The 26689-nt window shown below is 36.0% G+C and overlaps 1 protein-coding gene across 2 annotated transcripts in view; it reads left to right on the forward strand.

The window, feature by feature from the left end:
- Positions 1–26689, forward strand: part of MTA3 (metastasis associated 1 family member 3) — a 141414-nt gene that overhangs the window by 15538 nt on the left and 99187 nt on the right. For both annotated transcript variants that reach the window (XM_052805898.1, XM_052805899.1), the window contains exons 4-6: positions 7649–7775; positions 20712–20775; positions 21062–21179. In XM_052805898.1, the coding sequence (XP_052661858.1) occupies positions 7649–7775; positions 20712–20775; positions 21062–21179 (309 nt within the window). The remainder of the gene's footprint in view (positions 1–7648; positions 7776–20711; positions 20776–21061; positions 21180–26689) is intronic.

Raw genomic sequence — 26689 nt, forward strand, 5'->3', positions numbered from 1 at the left:
AACTTACAGGGTTTTGGTGTTCTTAGTTCTCTACGTGATACATTATTATTTTTTAAATATTTACACTGCATTTTGTTAAGGAGAGGCAACTATACAACTTGTTAACTAACTAGATCAGGCACACCTGTTGCCTATTCTAAAGTAAAGGCCATCTTGTTTTAACAAGATAGGAGCAGGAGGTCTGTATGGAAATGGTGAAAATCCAAGTTGATGGGAAAAGTTGTTAATAGCATCAGTCTCATGAAAATGGAAGATACAGATCTCCCTTTTCTCAAAATCAAGTCTAATAATAATTCATGTAGGTTCCATGGCATTTTTGCAGATAGCCTTTGTAATTTTTGAGCCACATGATAGATTTAAAAAATGATTTCTTGGACAGTGTCAGATTACCCATGTGAACTTTTGCTCTGTGGGTGGTCTGCCAGCCTGGATTTGAGGGTAGAACTAGAACTTTGCACTTTCTTTCCCACCACAGCTCTAAACATATTTACACTTTAGAAAAATTACTAATTGGCTTCTGATTCAGCTGACGAGCTGGATACTAGTAATGGGACATTGAAAATACTCATCATATTGCAAATAGCTGTGTTCGTGGCACATTTTTTGAGTCTGCTGATTGCTGGCTCTAACGAGCTGCATAAAAAAACACTGTGCAGGACAGTTGCTTCACACATCCTGCAACGGGTTGCTACAGTTCATACTGTACATATGACTAAACACATTTTGAGCCCTGTAACAGGGTATTTTCTCATTTGGAAGAGTTTTATTTGAATAGGTGAGACAGAAACCAGGTAAGTGGGAGAGAGGGGAAAAATCTAGTTTAGATTTATGGTACAGAATTGCCAGCTCTTTCACCATTTCCTGCATGTCGTTGTTTTCATGCTTCTGTGGGACCCATCTATTCTGTAGTGTTGTCATAAACTGGTTTGCAGTGTTGAATAATAGGGTTAATGATTACTCTTGCATTTATTCATGTCGCATTTAATTTATTAGGATATATTTATTAATGTAGCACATCATGATTCATACCACTTACGAAGGTAATCCTTCCCTGCCTTCCACCCACAAGCTCCTTGCTCTCAAAAATCTCCAAAACCAGTTATCCAAAAAACCCCCATCTATCAAGTTTTGGAAGGTGGAGTTTTCTGGTAATGAAAACTCTGATAGTTTTCAATACATATTTTTGCTCCAGGCCTATGATAAACATGAGATAGTTAACCAGTTGCTTATAGCTGACTGTCATCCTAGGAATTGTTATTATTGTAACATGCTACTTGCACAAGTACTCAAAAAAACCTTTTGCATGATTTTAGAAACAATTTTTATTATTGGAGAGTAGGTGTGGCATATTAGTTCTTAATGATTGTACAGTGTAATTATTTCTTTGTTTTGTGACCTCCTTTAGAAAAATAATGACGAGGTAGTGTGGGAGGATCACCTGGATAATTGTGTAAGAAGGCTGGATAACCCCTTAGAGGACACATGTGTATGTGTGCTATCCAATAGGAATTAAAAGTACACCTGTTCCCTGTAAACACAACCGATCAGTCTTTTTTTTCTACCTGCAGAATTGCTCAGATTCACACTTTACATAGTAATATGCTATCTAAATCACTCATAATCCATGCAAATTGTGCTTTAGATTTCTAACCCTATCTGACAGTAACAGCAAGTATCAAATTGATGTTATATATTCTAACAGCCATCTGAACATTGTACTAACAGATGTGGTGTAAGTAAAGCTAATTAATTCAGCTTTGGTAAACACTTTCTCAGTCAAACTGACAGTATAACCATGCATAGTCCAGCTCACAACGGTGATTAAACTGCTTTACTAACAGCACTAAGGGGTTAAACATCACAACCAAGTTAGTACAACACAACATGTGGCAAGAAGCCTCACTCAGATGAGCAAATTGGCCAACTGCTCACCTAAGCTCTTCATTCACAGTCTGAATAGTGTTGTTCAGATGGTTATACTTAGCGTTTCTCTTTTGTACTCAATTTGGCAGTAAATAGATTTACTCCCTCTCCCCCCAAATCTATGTTTATAATTCTTACTGCTGTAACATCTAACTGCCAAGTGCGCACTTGATGTTTTTGCCACAACCAGCTAAGCTTACAAGAGACTTACATGCAGCCGTCTTCCCTTTGATGTATGTGGTAAACTTGCTGCTGTTCAGCATTCTCAGCTTTTTATCTGTAGGTTTTAAAATATGTTGGTGATACCTATGATGTATATAATTTTGGGGCTGAGTATAGAAGAAAAAGGTATACAGGAAAGGAGAAAAAGTTTAGAAACTTTTCTGAAAGTAAGGCTTAGTGGCATTCTTTGAACTGAAATTTACACTGATCTAATGTAATTGTAAAGGTATTTTAACAAACTCAAGTGAAACTGCTGTAACTCCACAAATTGTGGTAGTGATTTAAATCTCTCCATCAAAGCTTGCATAAGCCGGATGCAGCTAAGCTGAGGTATGGTTTCAAAATTAGAAGCAATTAAGTTTAAGAGGTAGGAAGTTAATGCACCTCAGTTTTTGGTTACATTGCTGATTTAATTCAGCATTGGTCTGTGCTGCTGTTGAAAGGAGTGGCCTTGGTTTTTCCCATCATGTCTTCCCAGTGTAAGTCTCTTACTCCTCCTTTTTTCTTTTGTGCCAGCAGTAGCATTTTTGGTAGGCACACGAGGCCAAGGAATTGGAGTTGATCAGGATTAAGGGACAACTAGGTGACTAAAAAACTAATTGCGTGGTCTGAGCCAGAGGGTGGTGGTTAAGGGTTCATACTGTGTGTGGAGTCCCACAGGGATCTATACAAGGAGCCGTCTTCATCAGTGACTGGAGCCGGCAATGTGGTACACTCTCATTGTGTTCGCAGGTGACACCACACTGGAGGGGGATGACCAGGTGATATGCTTGAGGGAAGGGCTGGCAGTCAGGGATTCCTAGAAAGCAGGAGGAATGGTCTGTGGAGAGCCTGAAAATATTCAGCAGGGACAAATGCCAAGTCTTGCACCTGGGAAGGAAGAGCCCCTGGCAGGGGTACAAGCTGAGGACAGAGGGGCTTGGGGGAGCAGCTCTGCAGGAGAGGCCCTGGGGGTGCTGGCAGACAGCAACTCCCTGGCAATGAAGTTGGCAGACAGCATCCTGGGCTGTATCACCAGGCGCATAGCCAGTAAATCAAGGCAAGTGATTATCTTCCCTGATTATTCAGCACCTGATTATTGCATCACATCTAGGTACCGCATCCAGTTTTAGGCCCCTGATATGGGGAAGTTGCTGATAAATTGGAGCAGGTTCAGCAGAAGCCACCATGATGGGCACTTGCCCTGCTAGGGGAGGCTGTGGGAATTGAGCCTGTTCAGCTTGGAAAAGGGGTGCACTCCCAGTGCCTATGGGGAGGTTATAGAGAAGATGGAGTTGGACTTTTTGCAGTGACTAAGCTGGAACAGGAGTGATTCAGATTAGATATAATTAAAAGCTTTTTGACTGTGATTGGGTTATGTGGTCTCTGTCCTCAGAGGTTTTCAAGACCCAACTGAATAAAATGCTGAGTAACCTGGGCTGACCTCACAGCTGAGCCTACTTTGAGGAGGAGTTTGTACTAGAGACCTCCTGAGGCCCCCTTCAGCCTGAATTACTCTGTGTTTCCACGGTTCTGTGATCCAGCCAACCTCTAGCTGAAAATAATGCTCAGCAGTTTGGTGGCAATAGGGGGAGAACTTTCTTCTTCCTTTTAAAACTGAAGATTTACTCCTCCCTGAAGATAGCCTTCAGTGTTTAAACTAATGTCTCTTACTTTCTGTTGCAGTAGACGAGGGGAGCACATGATGGGTTGTTTTGACTTTGTTAAGGAAGAGTAATACATTAGAGGAGTGTAACGTGTTTGCTAGCTGATGGTTAACTATAGAGTGGTTTGAGTCGCATTTAAATGTTTAAGTGTCTTTCAGGTTTTTTTTTTAGTTATTTTTAAACCATTTTATATTAAATGGGAGTACTGTGTTTCTAGAGACTTGCCCTCAGTTTATTTTGACTTTAGTTGTAAAAACAAGAAGTTCCTCCTAGTGGCAAGCTTGAGTCATCACATTACTTGGCTGTAAACAAAGACACTGTATGCAAAGTTTAGGTGGCATGGACAGTTGTCTCTTCTTACGCTCACTTACACCACCATTTTCTAACAGTGAATCCCACAGATTAAATGGGGGGGGGGAAGAGTTCATGTTTTTAAAAGGGATGATGCATATGTAAAATGGGTGAGGATTACAGTTTCTTCCCAGTATCCGTTGCTTGATTGAGTCAGTTAAGTCTTGCTTACATCAGAGGGAAAAAGGGAAAGGGTAAGTCTGCAGCACTGCCACTGAAAGTATCACCATATCACTCTGGTTTTCAGGATCAAAGTAAGTATTTACGATTGCTGGGGTTTTTCCTTTAAATAATGAAATATTTCTTGTAAGTCAGGAAAAGTACTACAGAACAGCATTATCTTACGCTTCGCCCAAGGCCTAATGGGGATTGTGTCATTTTTAAGCTGAACAATTTTAAATTGAATTCTGTTTTCTCTCTAATCTTGGAACGATGAGGCCTGTGTATGTCATCACCATATTGCTCCATTAAAATATGTGCTCACTGAGCCATTGCTTTATTTCTCTTCCTGAGTGCTGAAAATGTGCTTAGCTTAGTGCTACTTTATGATTTCCTGTAGATGTCTTCCATTTCGCTCCTTTTGACAGGATAATCTCTCCTTGGATGGCAAATTAAATTTCACATGTGCTGCAAATCTGAGTCAAAAAGGTGAAGAGATCTCTAAAAGTACTGGAAGTTCATCACCACTTTTTTTCTAATAGGTGTTAAGGCCTGATATGAGCAAAAAACTGGTTCGAAAGCAGCTGTCTAAAGGTTTGTTCAGATGCAGAATTCTTTGTATTGCCATCAAGCAAATTGGTTTTGTATTTGTATTTGCCATCAAGCAAATTTAGTTTTCTTGCTTCTTTATGCTATCCAGTGTTTCCTTCCCTGGTACAGGTTTGTGTTACTGCTGGGGCAAACTATTACTTGTTTTACAAAATGCTAATCCTACTGTTAGCATTGTTTCTATATTATAACGTAGAAGAAGAAAACTGTAAAATTATCCTGGTGATAAATTATATTGTGTTAAGAGTGGAACTGTTCTGTGTCTGGCCATGGCTTGTTCTACTTACGACTGAGCTTGTCAGGTCATCATGAGTAAAACATACATGTTTTATTTCTAAAAATACAACAGAAAAAGTTACATTGTTTTACATTTAGGTTCCAGTGTTTTAAGAGATGTGTGTAAGAGATGTTTAATTTCAGCTTCAGGCTCTTGGATCAACACTTTCTGGGTTTATGTAAGATTAGTACAATAAATATATCAATCAAGTTTTTGCATTTTTAAAATTTTTTAAATTTTTTTTATTTTATTTAGATTTCTTACTCTGAGGGAGCTATTAAGATACTTGAGCATAGGTGTCTAAAGCTGTTATAAATTCGCCGGAATACCATCTCTGGCTCCCTGCAGCCACTTTAAAATGGCACATATTCTCCTGTGTTTTGTGTGGTATCTGCAGTCAGATGTTTTGGATATGTCAATATAAAATGGTCCCAGACACCTGTGTTTGGACTGCTTTTTGTCAGCTGTTTTCAGATGGTTATAACATAAGATTACATTGCTTGATATTTTTCAGGAAGGAGAGAGGAAATAAATAGCCAACAGAACTTTGAACCTGTAGAATACTACAAGCAGTACATTTATTTAAAAAAACCCCAAAACAATAAAGCAACCACTGGCATGTCTTGGTATTTTAAGAAGAAATATTAATGCTTGAACTTTGAAATACAAATGTAGCTTGTAATGGTCATTTACTGTAATAAACAGTCATAGCTATTAAATTGCTTGAAACATAAACCTTTTAACATTAATTTATATTTTTTTCTTTAATTACTTAATTTAAAAAATGTTTTGCCTTTGCACAGATTTTTTTTTTTAAGCTTTATTTATTGTTAGTATTATAGATGCCAGAATAATTCTGAACTGAGTTGTGGTCTGACTTGAACCTGTACATGTGTCAGGTGAGGCTGTGGGGTGTCAGGTGAGACTAGGGGGAATCTTGTTTTAATCTTTGTTTATTCTTATTCTATCTCCCCACAAAACATGCCAAAATAAAGAAGGTGACCGGCGGGGCGGTCTACAGCAAGATAGCCTGAAAGTGGATGGAATCAAGTTTGAAGGAGTTGGTTATATGAGAGTGTATTGTTTTATGACTTTTGTGGAAAGAACGATTACAAGTGGAATGAGCTACACACAGGCATGATTAAAAAAAAAAATAATAAAGTGTTGCATTTGGAGAGAACTGTCGTTGCCATGAGGATGCAGGCAGGCTTCATTTTGAAATAGTGTCTGTAGGTTGTTTGTAAAAATGGTTATTGTTGGAAGAGCACATGAGGTGATCTGTTCTAGGTAGTTACGTGAAATACCACCTAATGCTGAGGTTTCATTGTTTAATTTCTGAGACGTATTTTATAAAGTACACTTGTTTTTGCAGCTGATGGATAATTTAGCAGGCAGAAAATTGCGAAATATTAGAGAAGTTATTAAAGTGTCTGTATTTTTGCATACAGTATTCACGTACGCTTTTTGTCCTTTCTGGGAACCTAGAGCAAGTATATATTCAAGTTCCCCATGTCCCAAGAATCCACTAGGAAGGCAGATTTCAGCCATGAAGATCCCAGGGTAGCTGTTTTAGAGAGCCTGTCATCGTATGACATGTTAGCAACCACTGTGAAGGTTGCTCTTTAGCTCTGTATGTGATGCTTTCCAGTATCTGCTTTTATTTCTTCCTTTATGTTCCCAGTTTACAGTTGGTTTAAATCTTTAAAAGGGAATGATTGCCTTGGTTTTATCACATATGAGGTAATACTAGAGAATTTCAGATTAGACTAACTATAAAAGATAGTTTTCAACTGAAAATACGCTTCAAAAAGAACTATATAATTGACGATTTGCTGTTACAGATGCTATCTTCTAGATTAAATAGTGCTGTCACCTAAAATAGAAATAATTTTAAATCTTATTTAAATATGAAAATAAACAGTATTTGTTGTCAGTATCTAATAAGATTAACACAATGGAAGGCAGTAGGCTTTTTCAGTTTTCTTAGACTGTGATTTGGCAGTCTTGGACTGCAATTGTGTTTAGTAAATTTCTGTTCATAGAAAGTATGCTTTTCCCCAGGACTTCTGTAAAAGTTTTAGTAATACCGATACCAGCAACAGAAAATCTAAACCAGAACTGGTCAGTAAGCAATAGGCACCCCCAGAGAAAAAAACAGATGAAAGATGATGAAAAAAGAATGAGTAATGTTGTCAGGATTGTTCTTACAGCTGGGTAAAAGACATTAACTCTTAGTACAGTAGGAGAGTAGCATAAGTTTTTTCAAGCGTTTAAGTAGATGGTATAGAATTCAAAATACTTAATATTCTGTCAAGTTACATAAACTGTAGTCTTGTTAAACTCATCTTTTCTTTGAAATACTAAGGGAGGTTGCTAAGGGGTGGGGGGTATGTCAACTGAAGTGGCTGCAATGGTGTTATGCAACAGAGTTAATTTCAACCTACGCTCTGCTTCTCTGCAGAAGAAGTTGAAGAAGAGTCTGAAACTACAATTGAGGTTGATTTGACTGATAAACAGAAACATCAGTTGAAGCACAGAGAGCTCTTCCTTTCTCGCCAATATGAGTCCCTTCCGGCAACACATATCAGGTAAGAAAAAGTAATTATCTGTGTATTCTGTTGACGTGGATTGCCTGCCAGTAGCCTACCTGCTTGAACACTTCAGCCTTTACCTTGCAAAAGGGTGTGATTGATCACAGCTAAGTTGTGCTAGATTGTCCCATGCACTGCTTTGAAACTGCCTTTGGTTTTTCCTTCTCTTCATGTTTGAGCCTTGGAAGGGACAAGAGTCTCAAAGCTCTGGCTTGCCAGTTAGAGCATCAGTTTATAATGTGGTATAAAGTCAGTCTGTTCCTACTTTAGAAGAGTTGTTTTTTTTAATTATTCTGCTGGCCAGAGGAACTTGGACCGTTATGTCTGCCCAGGGAAACCACAGATGGGTTTGGAAAGGAGACAGTGACTCAGTGGTCACATGTGCAATTTAGGGCTGCACACATTTAAAAATAAAATTACCCCAACTTACTTCAGTAAATGTGAAGGAGTCATGATTGAGTTTGGCTAAATGTTGCAAAAGCATTTCAAGCGTTGTTTTAAATTGCCCTAATGCTAATGTAGGAAGAGGCTTGCTAAAGCTCAAAAAGGGCTTGTTGATTTCTTCCTGTAAATGATGTAAGCGCTCACGCATCTTCTATTCAGCAATCAAGTGAATTCTTTTTGTGTTGGGGGGATGATGTACCTAGAAATGGAAAAGAAAGAGCACAGTGACAGGGAAGAGTGTAGTAAGTGTAAAACAAGGGCTCTTACATTGCATTCTGAAGGAATTTTTGTTTTCTCATTACATCCAGCTCCCCTTGGCCATTTCAGACTAGAAGCTACCAAAAAAAAAGTGTGTATGTTCCAGCAGGAGAAACACTTTGTATGTGCATATGTATTTTCTGTCTCATTGGCAAATGTGTGGTTTATCTTTCTCACTGCCAACACAAAAACTGGAAGTTGGAAATTTTTGTTTTAATTTCCTGTGCTTGATTCAGCTATTTGTTCTCTGACTTGGAGAAAGTCATTTAACTGTCAAATCTCTGCTTCTCCAGCTATAGCATAGAGATAATAATCCTGCACAGTTTCTTTCACTTACTTTGACATTTAGACACTGAAATAAGGTATTCTCTTCATAGAGAGAAGATTACATGTGAGAAGACATTTACAGTGCTTCTTCTAGCTCAGGGAGCAAATACAATAGAGGTTCTCCAGTACATACTTCACAAAGAAGCTAGAAAAACACATGAATTTGTAGTACATGCAGCACTGCACAGCAGGCAGATGCAGAGTGACGACTTGCATCTACTTTTCAGAACAAATGAATGCTGTAGGGCTGTGCTGTCATGTGTTGCTAAGACCTTTACCAGACAAATTCTGAAACAAGCTTAATGTAGTCTAATGACATTTTAACAATCTTAACTCCATTTTAAAAAGAAACAAGAAGGAAAATACACGGCAAAATATTCCTTGTTTGGCTTTTTAACTTGTTAATGTTCAGATTCTGTGATTCTCAATAACTCTTATTAATTAGCCTGTCCTGTAAAAGAGGACAGAAATGTTCTGAAGGTGCTACTCCTCCAACTTTCTCCCATCAGTACTCCAGAATATCCAAGGATGGAGATTCCACAGCCTCTCTGGGTGTCGGTTCCAGTGTTTGACCACAATTGTGGTGCAAATTTTTCTCCCATCACGTAACTGGGATTTCCCTTGTTGAAACTTACTGTCCACTGCCTCTTGTCCTATCACTGTGCTTCTCTGAAAGGAGCCCGGCTCCGTCTTACTTATATATCTTTTCATTAGGTAATTGAAGACAGCAGTAGGATTTCTCCCTTTAGTTGTCATACCTTAAGAGGGAACAAATCCAGTTTAGTATCATCTGCAGACTTGCTGAAAGTGTATTCAGTTAACTTGTTCAGATAATAAAGACGTTAAACTGTTGGTGCCAGTATCAGCACTTAGGGGGATGCCCCCAGTAACCAGCTGCCAGCTGGACTTTGTACTACTCACTACAATCTTTTCAGCCTGGTGGTCCAGCTATTTTTTTTCCAACCTTGCTGTCTACTTACCTAGTCCATATGTTACCAACCCTATTAAAGGACACTGTGGAACACACTGCAAGCCTTGCTAGAGTCAGGGTAGATGACATTCACTGCTGTCACTGGTCTACCAAGCCAGTCATCTCCATATAGAAAGCTAGCAGATACTCATGCAATGAAAGGCTGAGTAGCTCCATTCTGTGGGCCTTTGCTCTTACCGCCTGCAGTTTTAGCCCCTAGATAGGAACAATTGGCTTTACAGGAGAAAATAAATGGTACAATGGAATAGAGTGGAGAATGGAGATCAGTTCTCTCAAGAGTGAGAATACAAAAGCTCAGTCCCGTTGGAAGGAAGAGGAGAAAGCTAAAAGTGATTTTAAGAGAATGGAGGAAGCTGAACCATCTATAGTTGCTTTTGGCAGCTACAGATCTTGAACTTTTACTGACATCTTCAGCCAAGAAAAGAAACTGAGTTTGGTTGCCTTTCTGCTTGTACTTTAAGGGAATAAAATTATTTTACCTGGTGTGGTATGTTTTTATTTAATTTTTACTAGTATACATTCACTGCTTTTGTTTCATCTTTCTTAACTTTACTCTTTTTATGTTTTTTAAACTGAATGGCAGAGAAAATTACAGTCCTCCATCTGAAAAAACCTATGACTGAGATTACTATATTTGTAATTGTGAATTAGAATAAAAGTAATGTCTCATTTATACAGCTGGTGCCACTACTTTATAGTTGAGATGCCTTGCAGTCATTTTAGCAGGTTAGATTTCTTTTGATATGCAAGTCTAATTCCAAAGCTCTTTGGTCTGTAATGTTGAGTTTTGAATAATTCTGATGTAATTTGTTTGCTTTTTAATTACTGAAATACAGTTTCATTCCTTATTATCATGCTTTTTATTTTGCTATATACATTATATGTAACTCTCTTGAGATATAATTTGTTTTGTTATAAATAATGGGATTTGTTAGACTTCACCTTGGTTCCCCTTTACATTAGGTGTCACTATGCCATTTTAGTAGCTTTAGGAAATGGTGTAAGTTTTGGCACACAAAAAAAAAGCGCCAGATTTAGAAAAGAATTAGAAGTGGGTAGTATAGTAGTAATTAAACATGGCAATGCTGCCTTGTGTACAGTGTTCTGCAGTGGAATGTATTTAAGAAGGTATAACTGACTAGCGCAGTGCAGCATCATTCTGGAGTGGTGGCATGTGGTACAGTACAAGCTGATTGTACTAGTTTGAGTCTCAAAGACAAGGCTTGTTACCTTAGTGCCTACTTGTCAAGTTACAAGTGAAACTATTCCCTCCCCTATCTGCTCAAATGTGTAAGGTTAGAAGCACCCCTCCTTCCTTCCTAATTCCCGCATGTTACAGATGCCGTTTTGCCAGGCACTGTAATCCCCAATGTCCTCGTAACAGAGTTATGCTGCCAGCCAGGCTCACTGAACGGTCTCCTTCATTAATGTCACAGAGTGAACGCACCCAGAATTCATGCAGATGGCTCCTGTAAGCAATGCCAGTCCCAGAGGGGGGCTGAGTTGAACCAAAGGGCTGTGTACTGTGGGTTTTCAGAGATTTGAGCATTACCAAACATAGCATTTTGGAAAGACATGTGAAGGCACAGGGGAAGAAAAAATGCTGAAAGTTGTCATGAAGGTGAAATTGTTTGCCAGTGTTGTAAAATTCACCATAAAACTTAGCACGTGGTGAAATGGGTCCCTTGTATAAAAGTCTGCAAAGGTTTATCTTGTTGGAGAGATGCACTGGGTTATCTGACTTGGGCTTTAAATTTATTTTTCATTCTTAAGGTCTCAAGAGTTAACAGGTGAGAAACACGTTTAGATTGCAGTAAAAGATTGCATTAAATTCTAACATCAGTTGTAATTGCTTTTAAATTTAATACTTCATATGAGTTGTGTAGAAGAATTTATTGATCCATCAGGGTTCCTCTTGCAATTTCATTATCTTTGCTTAGTTCTTGTTTGCTAATAACTGTCTCAGTATTGGGGTTGTGGGGTTTTGTGTTTTTTTATTATTATTGTTATTGTTGTTGTTGTTATTATTTATTATTATTATTTAAAATGTTTGGAAAGCATACGTAAGCCAAGCATTTTCAGATGTAATAAAATCAGGTGTGAATCTTTGGGCTGCTCTATACTACAATAACACTTAAAAAAAAAAAAAAGAAATATGAACTCATTTATGCAAAATAAAAAGAGGCTTCTATACAGACTATTTGACTAAAGTCAAAACAGCTTGAGGATGGAGAAAAGTTTCAAAGAGTGGTGGCCATTTGTGAAGGGGAAAGAGGATTTCAAATATATAATTACATTTGGTTGCCATCATGTTGATGATTTGGTTGCTACAGTTGTGTGGTTTTTTGTTAGGGTTAAAGAATAAACTACTATGTCAAAATTTTTTCTTGGTTACAGCAGGGTGATAAATATTTATCTTGAGTAAATAAAAATGAAATTTGCTAAATTACTTCTGTTCAACAGTCCTTCTGGTAAGTTAGAGTTTGAGTACAAGTTTTTAAGAGTCCTTCCCTGGGACCAAAGAAGAGTGGTGTGGGATTGTCATAACCTCTTTAGTTGCTCTTTTACCTGGTTCAGGCCACACAATTTTGTGCAGTGACTGTTGACGTGATCCCAACTGTTTGTGCTTGAATTAAATTGTGTATTTCAGTGAGACATCCATGCTTGGTTGAAGAATTTCCAAGTGATGGATAGTTTACTATATTCTTTATAGTTTTATAAGTTGCTAATTACGTGTGTTTGTACCACTCCACTTTTTTTTTGTAAGTGCAGGGATTCTGGTCACGTATTTTTTTTTTTATAATTTTTTTTTTCTCCTGGAGACTGTGTTTTCACTGAGTACTTTTTGCTTTCCTTGGACACAATTTCAAGACGCTGAAATTCTGGCTGAGCTTGATTCCTGGACTCAGCATGTCTGTGTATGATACCTGTGCATTATGAGCATGTTTGTCATTATGGAGATTATTCAAGTAACTGTAATAAATCTACACCCTAATCTTTAATGGGGAGTATTTATTTAATCTGTCATTGAATGAACTAAGTGTTTCTTGTATTTCTTAGAGGATTGGCATCAGCAGCAAATTCAAGTTTTCTATATACCTATGGCCTTAACTCAGAAAAACTTTCTGAACTCTGATTCTGAAATCTTTAGTTCTTTCTAAGTTAGGAATCCTTTTCATACATATTCTTTATTTAAAAAACAAACAAACCAACCAGAAAACAAACAAAAAAACCCAAACCAAAAACAAACCCCAAAGTATCTTAAGGTGCTCTTGGCTTGGTTTATTACTTCTGTTCCCACACAGAAAGGACTTAATGAGCCTTTTAAAGATTGTGATTGCATAAGATCATTTTATTAAAAGCTGATTAATATGATTGGGAGAAGGTGAATATTTTTGTGGAATGCCTGTGCTTGTGTGACATTAAAGGGCTTCTAAATAGTCTGATCATGAGAAAAGTTCTTTAATTTTTATCAAGAAATTTGGAGCTTCTGCATATTTTTACATGTAAGTATACAAAAAAGTGTACTCAAAATTCTAAAGTATCAAGCTATAAGAATCTTGATTTCCCTCAGTTCTGAAATTGTTCCCTGTATTAGTTCAATACATTTTTACTCTTTTTTTTTTTTTTCCACCCTGTATCTTTTGACATCATTCTGATCAGTAATGCAGTCCAGAACACAATGTCGTCTTTTTTTTTTGGTTGTGGGGTTTTGTTTTTTTTTTGAGTTTGGTATTTTGGGGGTTGGTTTGTTTGTTTATTGGTGGATTTGGGTTTTGTTAGTATGTTTGTTTGTTTTGTGTTAAATTATGCCCTAGCTCCTGGGTAGACTAAAGTAACTTTGGTTGGTACCACTTTGTAGACATACCAGAATAAGTAGCGTAAGTATGTGCAGTTTATAAAAACATGCTGTGCTTACAAACTGCCTATAAGAGTGTGATGCTTTTTAGATGCATAAGAAATGACTCATTTTTATCATACAGCTTTCTTTGTGCTGTGCTTTCTTCTTCATGATCTCATCAGGACTCACTAATATTGCTATTTCAAACAACTAAGGTGTCAAGAAATACTTTTTTGTGAATGTGGGATTCCTTCATTTAAAACACACCAAATGGTCTGAAGCTCAAGACAGATAAGGCAGGTCATTTTATAGGAGAAATGTTGTGACTTTTTAAGGCATGGCACCTTAGGTTTTAGTGGTATTACCACAGGATTTCTAGTTTTGGCATTCTTGGCAAACTAGAAGTTTCTGGAGTATGGGGGGTATGCATGTATGCATTTATATACCTCGTGTGTGTGTGTATATACGAGATACAAATTTTAGCTAATTTTTAAAAGCTTACTTTGAGCCTTATAAGCCTGACTTATTTTCTGGCATAAATCAGACTGGATAAGGAATGAATCTGCTTTGCGTAGGTATGTGCTTACCTGATGATTTGGATTGTTAAGAAAGGAATTGTTCCTTTCTGGATTGAGTTTATTTAGAGCAAAGGACTTTTGAAGCATGTCTGATTATTTTTTTTTTCTTTTTTTCTTTTCCAATAGAATTTGGAGAATTCTTACATGAACTAAGATGAGGATTCAATCTAGGCCGAATCTTTTTTTTTTCAGATGTGGTCAGTAGCCAGTACCAGTAACAGTATAAGAAAAAGTATATTTATTGGTAGAACGTTGTCACTTAAATACCTGAAAATCAGTACATACTTCCCTGTGGTGACATAATTATGAAGTAGGAGTCTTTCATGTGGTGCAAAACTTTAAATTCAGTTGCATGGAGTGACGTGCATTGCTTCTGAGCTGGGCGACCACGTAATGCCACAGTGAAAAATCATTCCTATCCAGTCTCCTGTGTTTTTGTTCAATACTTGTGCATTGCTGCTGCTGTGCTAAAGGGTAACAATTTTTTTACTTTTTAGCATGAATTAACCCCTAGAGGAAAAATATCAGTGACTTGAGTTTCCTACAATAGTTTATTGAAAGTATACATACGGCTATGCTTATTTTGAGATATCAAAGCATGTAGTTTTACTGTGTCCAGACCAAGAAAACATTCACCTCTCTCCGTGGCACTCAGTGCATTGTTCTTTCTACTCAGGGTTTTCTTGTAGACCCTTCTCAGCTACAGAACACAAGATTCAGACAGTAATGTAGACTGGAACAGTATTAGTGTGAATCCGGTTTTAAGCGATAACGTGTTGAAGCTTGTTTCAAGTGTGTGTACGTTCATAGATACATACATTCACCTTTTAACATTTTCTGCAACTATTAAGGTGAGATCTTCTGGTAGAGTTGTTGGATACTTTGGCTCTTTGGCTAACAACATAGTAGTTTAAGCATATAAACTGTGTAAATTGTTACAGAATGCAATGTCTCCTTTAATTTTGTCTTTTGTAAATTTGTTTCACATTGGGAATGCTTTTTCCTGTTTAGATTGTGACTAGACAACAGTGGTGAGAACTATATAAAAGTTGGAACCTTAATAAAATTTGAACATTATCTACAAATTACTTTTAAATCCATGTCAGTTGTGCATGACTGCTCCAAGAGACTGCCTTTAAATCTTACTAATTTAAAGTGTTCAGAAAGAGCACTCCAGTTCTAATTTTTTAGACTGGAGTCTAAAACTGAATTTTTTGACTAAAAGCCACGTGCAGGATAAAAAGCATGGGCCATCCATATGATCTATGCATATGTTTAGATGCCAGGCATTTACTGGTTCATTTAGATGTACATAAATCAATTTGATGTACATTTTGTTCTTAATTTTATTTGATCAAGAGTGTGTTAATCAGGTAATACCAAGTTTACTGATGTATCTTTTGGCCACAGATACACAAACTTGTAGTGTTTGGGAGACTGGTAATCATTTTGTTGGAGACACAGATCCCAGTAGTATTCACCTATCAAATGTTTTTTGTTTGGTTTTTTTTTTCTCATGTTTGAGATGGCTCTGTAGATGAGCAGAGCCAAATTCAAGCCAATTAAATATGAATCAATACAATGTAGATCTTTCTTCTGTCAATTCTAGTTATTGATTGAGTATTTTAAAAGTTGAACTCTAGTTAGGGGTCTGTTGCAGATTTAAATTACTTACTCTGACGATGCTTTTATTTTCTTGGTTTTAGTGTTGTGCAATAGCTTGCTCTCCAGTTTAAATATCTTTGCAATCTGGAGAACTTGAAATTTGCTATAAAGACTTTGGTACATGCATTGTTCTGTGCCCCTTAAACTGCGCTCAAAAGTAAAATGCATAAGTACTCTTAGTATTGGCTTCCCATAACTGGGGAATCAATTTAATATAATTAGCAGAAGCTCTTTGGACTCCACCGTTCCTAGTCTGTGGTTTGGTGATCATCACTGCAATTTAGACTCATTGTAAGGGATCAGGACTTGGCTCAAAGTGGTTGATTGGAAATCTTCAGAAAACTTTCCCACTTAAGACAGTTGAGGAAAAACCTTTTTTATTTAAGGTAGCTGTCTCCTCCTGTACTCAATATCTGGACCCTTTTTTCTCCCTTCTTTCCCTTTATGCAGAATATGGGAAAGGTTACTCCTGAGCAATACTCCTGCACAAAACCTTTCTACCTCTCTTCATTATGCACCTTCTTTTTAGTTCAATCTCTGGTTCTCATTGAAGTAACAACGTATGTTAAAATCAAATCAGATTTTCCTCACAAACGTAATATTTCCTAATATTCTCTCCTGTTATTTTATTCTCAGACTGTCTAGCTAGTGACTCACTTCTGTGTTCCAAATCGCTACTGAGACACCAACATTTCTTGATGAAGATCAGCAAGAGACAATTGGTATATATGTACAGAATTATCCAACATCATTCTGTCATATTCAGGAGGGCAATTAATAATTGTTAATAGCAGAATTTCAAAGTCTGGGATCATGCCTGTATGTATTATTTTCTTTCTTCAATTTGTATCTGAATGACGAAGGCATATCAATTTTCATTGACTTGGTGGGAACCCAGAGCAATGAGTTCTGAGGGTTCTTACACTGCATCAATCTCGCCCAGACTACATCTACCTTGCCATAGGAAACTCACATGGCATGATACCATACCCGAGAGGTTGCCTTTTCCACTCCTGTGGTTTGTCCTGGTTAACAGGCACTAAGTGTTTTGTTTCTTTTGTAATTTCTTTCTGTAATTTTTGTGATATACCTCCTGTCCCAAGAAATCCTTATTAAAATAAGATTTGTATCTCGTGGGCTTACTCCTCTGGTGAAAACATGAAGAAATAGCCTGCAAGAATAGCATATAAAAATTTTACAAGCAGACAAGAGCTTTTAACAAATGAGAGTGAAAGAAGGTGTAACGTGAAAACAGCTTTCACATGGTTAATGCTTTGAAGAAAGAAAAAAGTTATGAGTTGTAGCTCTGGTACCTAGGACAGAGGGAAGCAACTGAATCCGGAGTGGTTTTTATGATAGAGGCTGGTAATACCATGAGCATATGTATAGGCAATCTTTGTTGTCTCCTTTTACTGCAAGACCTCTAAATTACTTTTTATTGCTGACTGATTTAATAATATAACAAGTTTTGCTGGTATTGTTGTCAGCTCAATGAAAGAACTTCTTATTTGTGACCAGTTTAAATATAAAGTACATCTAAGAGCAGAAAGGATTCTGAAGGGACAATTTAGTCTCATCAGAATTAAATTGTAAGTGAAGACATAAAAGCTAACTTATTTTTTGTTTGCTGTTATTTGTACGTTGCTGAGGTATCTGAAACTTTCCCTCAACATTCGTACAAGATAAATTTTGCCTAATTCTGTAGGAAGTAAAAAATATTTTTCTGAATATTTTTAGTTCGAGAAAAAGCTCAAAACCAGATATGTAATCTTAACATCATTGAGACCTTCTGATGCTATTTACTAGTAATTCACCCTGTTGATACCAGTTAATTCAAGAATGCTGCTTGGTGGAGGAATACAGCTTAAATCAAAGAATTGGAGTTGGATAAGAAGAAGAAGGTTTCATACCTGAATAAATATTAGACATCTCTCTAATTTTTAATTTTTTTTTTTTTTTTCTTCCACGAAAGCTGGGTAATTTGTAATTTTTACGTTAGTTTGGTTAGTTCTTGTGACACATTTCAGGCAGGAGACTCCACCAATAGAACGATGAAACTATGGCATTATACTCTACCACTCTAAATAATACTCAAAACTTTCAGAAATCCTAGTGTCTGCAAAGAGAGTATCATTTTATTTTGGTGTGTAACTGATTTTACAATCTAGTAAATGTAGTTTATATTCTCTTTCATTTGTCTCTGTAGGTAACTAGCACCCCCTTGCTTCTCTTCTATCTAGGTTAGAATAGTCAGATTTTATCCTGTTACATTGATTCTTTATTTGATATAACTCCATCTGTCCCAGTTATCTGAAATTGTTTAAAAACATTAATGAACAAACTTCCAGAACACTGTGAGGAGGAGAATATTACATTTAAATCCGGATAAGCTCTGGTTTTTGGATACATGCCTTAGAGAAAGAACTCCAAGTCTTGTTGTAATGTGGTTTAAACCACATTAACTTTCTCTCCAGGGCATTTTGATTATTAGTATTGGAAGAAAGGGTGAAAAGTGCAGTGGTGGTTGGAGAATATTTAGGGACATAGCACTGCAAATCTGTATTCACTGAAGTTATTTCCTAGGCATCCATGATTGAGAGATGTCAGAGACAATATAATGAGCTAGATGCTTGGTTCAACGCAGTAGACAGTTTACAATAGGCTGAGAGGATTTTCCTCTGATGGAAAAAAAGAAAAAGAGGAGATAGATAAACGGTAGGCTTTTATGCATTTGGAAAAAATTCTAAATAATTTGTAAGAAGTATTGCAGGTATCTAGATTATAGAAACTTGTAACTGTAGTATAGATTATTTTTCCGAATTTTGACTCTCTGTAATTTACCTATTTTCAGTTTTCTTGGTTTTTATTTTTCATTTTAATGTGGTACCTACTACTGTATGCCTAGTATTGTCTTTTTTGAGACTGTAGTCCGTGCATGTGAGATATCATATATGCATATAAAATGTTACCTGTGTGTGTGACTCCAGCCATTAAATGGTTAAAGTGCTGTACAAAGAAATCTAGCATTGACTAGAAATTCACTCACTTGGAACACATGCTGGGGGATTAATCTTGTCTCTTAATGAAATAAAACAAAATTCTTTAGATTACCAGCAATAAGGTATAAGGTCAGTCAATAAAATACTCTTGCAGTCGCAATGATGGTGAAGGAACGCCTCTGTAATAATTGGAGTTAAATAAGGGTAGGCTGTAGTGGACAGAGCATACTAGAGGTATATGGAATAGAAGCAAACTGGAAAGGTAAACTCCTGTTTATCCTTGAACACTAAGAAAAGCGTTAAAATAAAGTTGACAAACTGACTTAATGGTACAACATATAATTAATTTTTAGAAGCGAATGTTGTGGAATTATCAAGGCCAAAAGCTTCAAAAACCATTCAAAGACATGGTCAGGTATAGAGAAGGTTTCCTACTTCTCTGCTGCAGGAGTCTTTTCCTCTGTTGTTGTGTATTGTGCTCAGATTTTTCTCGCTGATCTTCCCACCTTTTCTCTTTGGTCGTGTGGTTCTCCTGACAAATACAGAGATGAAGAGAAATTCAGGAGGTTATATATTGCAGACTTAAGTGTGGTTTAACCCCACTTCCTATGATGTGCAATTGCAATGAATAAGATGTTAGCTGGGTATGTTTGCTTAATGATCAGCTGTTAACAATTGGCATCTAATGCTTATGGTTGAGCTTAACAGTCATCATTCACTGAAATGAATGATGATTTTTACAATAACTCCTTTGGTGTTATCTTAAAATCAAGGACGTCTCTGCAAACAATTACGTTTTCTATATTTGTGTGCTGGTCTGTTCCATGGGAGAAGGGTGTTCTGGGCAGAGGTCATATAGCCATATGTGTAAGGCCTCTGGAACCTCCTGGTAAATACTGACTAAACTGATAGAAACGGAATAAAACTTAGGTGCATGAAAGACAAGGTGATGTATGTAAGGAGTAATAAATATATACTATTATAAAATGGTAGTTCAGTTGAAAATGATAGCATAAAAATGCAGTTGCTAGAGAGATGATTCAGCACACTTTTAACATTTTTCCTCCAAATCTATGTGTGTTTCTTTAAAATACCATTTGTTAAAAATAATCTTGCAGATTATTTGCAGAGGAGTCAGAGGCAGAGGAATTTGAGGCCAAAGGAATGTTGGGGGAGAAGGGGGTGAGAAAGAGGGGAGAGAAAGGGGTGGGGGTAGTGGGGTCAAACTCCCATTGTGTTATCTACACGTTATACATGGGCAGATCTGTACCACTACTGAATAAAGGGAAGCTTTCTACTGGCAGCCTGCACAAAATGTGGTAGTTAACATTTTAATGCGACCATAGAGAAATGAATATAATTCCATGCTTAATTATTAGAAATAATTCCATTAAAAAAAGAAAAATACTTTATTTTTACAGGCTATTAGTAAAACCTTATATTGTTTCTAGTTTGGGTTATTTTTTTCACATTAGGCACTGAATTTACTGGAGATAAGTCACTCGGAGGTGGTATTTCATTCATCCATGCATTTTTATTAATTGTATGTGTATTTATTGTTTGCCATAGTACCTCTTGTTCCTTCATTGCTTCTCTGTTTCCCAGTTTGGCAGAATTCCTATGTATTTGAGTGCTTGGGTCAGTACAGCCATTAATTTTGTTGCTTTGATATTAATTTTGGTATCTTAAAAGTGTGACAACGTGCATTTTATTATATTTTTAATGTGGAAGTTTAAAGCATAACTAAATCATTTTTTTACAAATAACTTTTTGACTTAATAAAAACGCAAACTTTTTACAAAGTAACAGTTCTTCCTTATGTTTGTTTAGGGGAAAATGCAGTGTTGCTCTTCTGAATGAAACAGAATCTGTGTTGTCGTATCTGGAGAAAGAGGTAAGATGTGACTTCTATTTGGGTAAATATTGGGATGGGTTTAAGGGGGTTTTACGGCTGTATTTTTAATAAATGGGCAAACAATACTTTGAAAATATTTTCTTGGTAAGTTAGAAAAAATATGTTCTTGAAAACACTGATTTAAAATAAGGATTAATGTACCAAACCTGTGCTTTGTAAAAGTGTGCAGGGGGGGCTTTAATAATTTCCAAATGGAAGGTGATACAGGCCTACAAACTTAATTTTAAAAATCATTATGCTGTTGCAAATGTGTCGTCTTTTTTAGGATACCTTTTTTTATTCATTGGTGTATGATCCTTCACTGAAAACGCTTTTAGCAGACAAGGGAGAAATCAGAGTGGGGCCTAGATATCAAGCAGATGTGCCAGACATGCTTGCAGAAGGTAAATATATGATCTTTGATTAGTCAAAAACATAAATCCTCATCTTGCATTATTACTTATGCTGACTTTCTGAACTAAACGAATCAGCATAGAGGCAGAGAAGGTAAAATAGTAGGTCTTAGAAAACGGACAAATACCGGTAGATATTACGAAGAAAGAAAGAAAGGATACTTGAATAGCTGTTGAAAAGACATTGTCCACTTCCAGTTTGTGCATAATGCAATTTAGGCATTCAGTGTTTGTTTATTTAATTGTATGGTCCAGTTACTTCTTCGATGTTGCGCCTCATAAAAAGATGATGTTGAGGACCAACCCATTTTGTAGAATAATAACATGGTAACAAAACAAGTAAAAACCATATTCTTTTACTCCCTTTTAAAACAGGCTCTGCATAGAGAATGTGTGTCTTTATGTCTTCTTATTTTAAAATACTGGCTTCCATCAAAGCATCTTGTCTTTTGTAGCAGGACTGAAACAAATGTTTCAAGTCTTGGCATATCTTTAAAATCACTGGTATTTTTAAAATTTTATTTCATTTTTTTATAAACTAGCACAACTACTTGTGCCTTAGTATTTTGCTACATAGGAACTTTATTCTTTTAAAGAAAATTTCAAGTACAATTTTTATTTAGTATTTGGATGTTATTTAAGAAGCATGAGCAGCTGTGTCTTATGTTTGCAATAATATTTACTTAGTAAATTTTAAAATGAGCTCGTTTTGTCAGTGAAATGTGCACTCTACACTGAGTGCTGGCAAAAGAAAAAGTTAACTGAGAAGTATCTAGACATAGATACTATTTTCAAGAATCTTGGTATTTATTCCTTAATAAGATTATGTGACAGGAATATCACTTGCAGTAAGTCAAAGGAGTTCTGAATGCCCCAAATATGTATATTTGTAACCTTAAATGGTGTGTTTTCCATTTGTCATGGGCTGCTTTTTTTTTCTGCTATACTTTTTTTTTTTTCATACAAAATAAGCATTATTTCTACAAAGCTTATTTAATAAACTGTATAAAACAAAAATGATTTGATTTCTGGCAAGTGGCAGATTATTTTACAATGGATGCTGTTTAGTAGCTCACCTGCATTATTATTCTGAATTTTATTTTAATATCCAGAAATAAACTATAGGAAATCTTTTCCAGATTTGTTTATAAGGCATACAGACTTGTTTCAGAACAAGTTTATGACTAGAATATGATACGCTGCTATTCTTGCTGTAAAATATGCCTCTCATAGGGTAACAAATAATTATGTAGACATTCATATGCTCAAGAGGAAAGCTTCCCAGAGGACTAAGAGAAAATGACTGTCTCAGTGTGTGTATCAGGTAGCCAGGAAGTACTGATGTAGTTCTGAAGTAGCTGGTTGAATTGTTGGGTTTTCAGGATGAGCTGGGGTTGTCTGCCAGGCAGGAAGTCTTTTCCTACTGAATTCTGCTACTTAAATTATTAAAGACAGAGTCTGATTATGGAATAGAGAATACTACATATAAAATAAATGTTTTTCCCATGGAAATTTTACTCAATTTTTTTCTAAAATTCTGTATTTATTAAAAGTTAAGTTACTAAGTTCTTCTGGAGTGTAACTTTGAGTTAAATCCTTGATTCAGTTAAATGAGTAGAAGATCTTTTTCTTACGTCATGAATACAGGATTTCACTGTGTGTTACTGTCTTGTTTTTCTCACGCCCCATTAATCCCCAAAGTGCAATAAGTGATGCAGTCGTCTTGCAGTCTTTAGTAGGCAATAATAGTCCATCAGTTATTAAGGTTCAGAAAAACCAAGCTGCCCACAAACCAAAGATCTGGTGGTATACAGAGCACTTCTTTGGCAGTTTCACTGGCTTAATCTGCACTTATTTCCAGTGGGTGGTGGAAAAAAGAGTTTGGTTTTAGGAGGATAAAAATATCTGAATTCTTGTAGTTTTGACTGATTGTTATCTAAATGTGTCTGTGGCCTTCTAACCTCCAAGGAAGAGAAAAAGATGATTTAGCTGTTACTGTGTCTTTATGCAAGCTGAGAGCCTGAAAGTTAATCCATTCACTGTCAAGCCTTTTCATTCATGAAAACAAATCTAAACAATGTTTAAAATTAACAGAATGAAATACATATGTTTGGATTCTGTGAAGATTTCTGAATCTTGAAATAAATTTTTCAGCCTGTATTTTTGAAAGTGGCTAATGATCTGTATGTCCAAATTATTTATGCCATAATGTATGACTCTTTAAAACTAAAAGCCTAGAGCAATCACCTTAGTTAGGGATCACTTGAGAAAAATTAGTTTTTATGTCATCTAATAATAGTATTATATAATAAAATAGAAAGCATTGCTAACTTTATTCACACGTAAAATTTGTCCTTTAATGTATAGGAAGTACACCTTTTTGAATGTTGTTGGTAGGCATATTTTATGTTTACAGAAAATCCCCAAAGCCATTTTTAAAAAATAAGATTTAGAAAAATTGAAGAGTCACACACCATCAGTTATGTTATTTTAAAAGTTACTGGCATATAAATCCAATTCAAATGACTGAAGACATGCCAGTTCAGATTAGCTTTCAGAAGACCATTCACAAAGTGGCTGAAAAATGAAAAAAGTTCTTTGAACTGTGGAAGCCCTTCCACATCTACTATAAACATTAAATTATTTTGATATAAACACACTGATGTATTCTAGTAGATGAAAAATTAAAATTGCTTGCATTTTCTCTACACTATGATAATTTGTTTTCTGAATGGACTACTGTCTTTTTTTTTAAATGTTTATTGGAGAACTATATGCATTTTTTTTGTGGGAGTAGTTTTTTTTTTTTCTCCTTCCATTCATGTTACCATTTTCCATCCGTAAATAAAACATACTCCAAAACCTGGTGTTTAGGCCAAACTTTGGATAATGCAGCATACCATCTCCCCCCCACCCTGCCCCATGGGTGAATTGGATAACTTTATATTTCTCTTTAATTTTTGAACTGAAAAGAATGTTTACTTTTTAAAAGACTAAAAGGTTTATTAAAATCAAGTTACATAATAAAGTATTAGATCCCACTGTTTTCCCACTTTGAGATACATTGAATCATAAATCCTTTACACAATTACAGTAAACAAATATAAACATAGTTTAAATCTGGTTGAAAATACCTAAGCTTTGTTTATCTACACTGCTTTTGTTTGTAGTGATTTGGCTAAATCACTTAGATTACACATTTACTGAAGACTATAACTTTGGAGAAAGACCAGACCAGATTTCTTTCAGCAGTCTCTTATGACTTTTGTTATGAGCATCTTTGGGAGTAAAAATATGATCAAAGTTGTCAGATTCAAATGATACTATGGTTCTGTGAAGCCCTTCCTTCTACCTTAGTGCTGCAGTCTTTCTAGACTCTAGTTTGAAGATTTTGAGAGTCTTTTTAGTTGCTTTTATAACACCGGAGAACAGGAGGCTATATTTTACAGCATTGACTCAAATTCTGGCTAGTACAATACTAAAGGTCCTTTCTTTACTTTTAACAACACATTCTCCAGTGGCTTATTCTGTGAATATAGCAGTTGTTTATTTTCAAATCTGTTTCCAGTGTGGGGTAACATTCTGCTCCTCTGTACAAAGCAGGAATAAAAAGGTTTATCTTGGGGGATGAAAGCACACATTTGGACAAAGAGTATCTTGTTTCAAGCATCCCTACTCTACAGTCCAGGAGCAAGGTACCTGGTTCTCTGCATGTGATGGCCAGAAGCTGCTGTCTGGTGCATCCACCTACTGTATTTGATTAACAACTTATAAAATATGTGACTAGTAAGTTCAAAAAAAACAAAACAAAAAAACTCAAACAACAAAACCCCCTGGTACAGTTTTGCTTTGGGCAAGTCATTATCATCATCGTTATTTGGTTAAAAGGTGTACTTTTATAAATTGTTCTGAATATGATCAAATTGTTATCACCTTTAACTAACAGATTTTATTTAGTTCTGTTTTGTGTATGGGGAAATATGAGAAAGCTCAGGGAAATTGCTCCAAAGCAAATCAGTTCAGATACTTGGTAGACTTATGGTACATTGATCCTTCCCTATCTCACAACTTTAAAAACCAAATGTTTTTAAATTCTGGCATTTCAACCAGTATATGTCAGCAGTGGAACAACTGATGCAGTGACAAGTTGTGTTACATGGTTGGCTAAAAAGCAGAGAATGAGAGAGAGAAAAGTACCAGCATAGCATTAGGGATGTAGTTCATGGAGTAGGATAATGCTTAAGAATGGGAATAACTGGGAAATTTATTTTTTTGCTTGCTCTGCAGGATTGCTTTTAAAGCATTAAAAAAAATTGTTTCTTTCATATGCCTGCACTGATCTTTCTGCCTCATGCATACTGTTGTAGGTCTAATTGTAGTTGTCACACAGTAAAATGCATGACAGCTCAGCTAAACAAATACAGTCAAAGTGTTATTATAGGTAGGGAAGCCAAGTATTTAAAATAACCTCATTGGCCAAATCAGTAATTTCTTAAGTAATGCTTACTTTTATTTATTCGTAGGGTTGTGAATCAGGTGGAAACACTGGGACAAAGTCAACAAAGGTCAATAATTGTTCCCCTGTCTGTCAAAGCTTGATTAAAATTTCTGAAGCAAAGGATATCTTCTAAATAAACCTAACAAAGAACTTCATCATGACTGTTCTTGTCATGATATGCAAGTCTAATGAAACTATTTGGAGTAATTCTCTGACTAAAAAAACCCCCAACAAAACACAAAAATACTAAATTGTATTTTCAAGAAAACTAATAAAATTTGGAATAAGTATCTCCTATGATTTTAAAGAAAATTAGAGAATAAGTGTAATTTGTTGAAATAAATTTTCTGATGTTACATTTGCTTTGTCAGCAATAATGAATGAACCTTTTGTGTACCAGGATTTGGTAGAACAGTGCTTTGTTAGGCAATGTAAAATGTTTAAATGTTGAAGTTGGCATTTTCAAGAAAATTTAGCCCACTAGCATATGAACAACCATGCTGAATCAGACCATCAGCTGTTTATGCATGCAGAAGATCTTATCTCTTGTGGTTTCTTAGTTTTCTTAAAACTTGTTAAAATCCAGTAGGCTGTCACCTTGAGCTTCCGTACGTATCCCTATGATCTCTTTGCAGAACTTCAGTATGTATGTGAGGTGTGATTTTTCTTTATAAAAGGTGTGCTGACCTATCTCTAGTGTATCTATGTTGTAATTTCTACTGATGTGGCTAGTATAGTTGTGAGCCTTGACAGTGCTTAGTTGCCCACGTTTTCTCTTTAGCCCATAAACCCTCCTTCGTGCCCTAGGTAACACAAATGGATTTAAGTTCACATGTCACTATTAGTAGCTATTGTATCCTTGAGTTCCTGTAGAAATCTTGAGAGGATGCTTGTCCAAACTCAAATAACGTGTTAATGTTGATATTGTATAATTGTTCTGTAACCTCTCCTACAGATGCTTCATTTTAAGGTAGGTCTTTTAGATCTCTCGTGAAGAATGTGC

This window comes from Harpia harpyja, chromosome 13 (genome assembly GCF_026419915.1).
Source record: "Harpia harpyja isolate bHarHar1 chromosome 13, bHarHar1 primary haplotype, whole genome shotgun sequence".
Classification (NCBI taxonomy): domain Eukaryota; kingdom Metazoa; phylum Chordata; class Aves; order Accipitriformes; family Accipitridae; genus Harpia; species Harpia harpyja.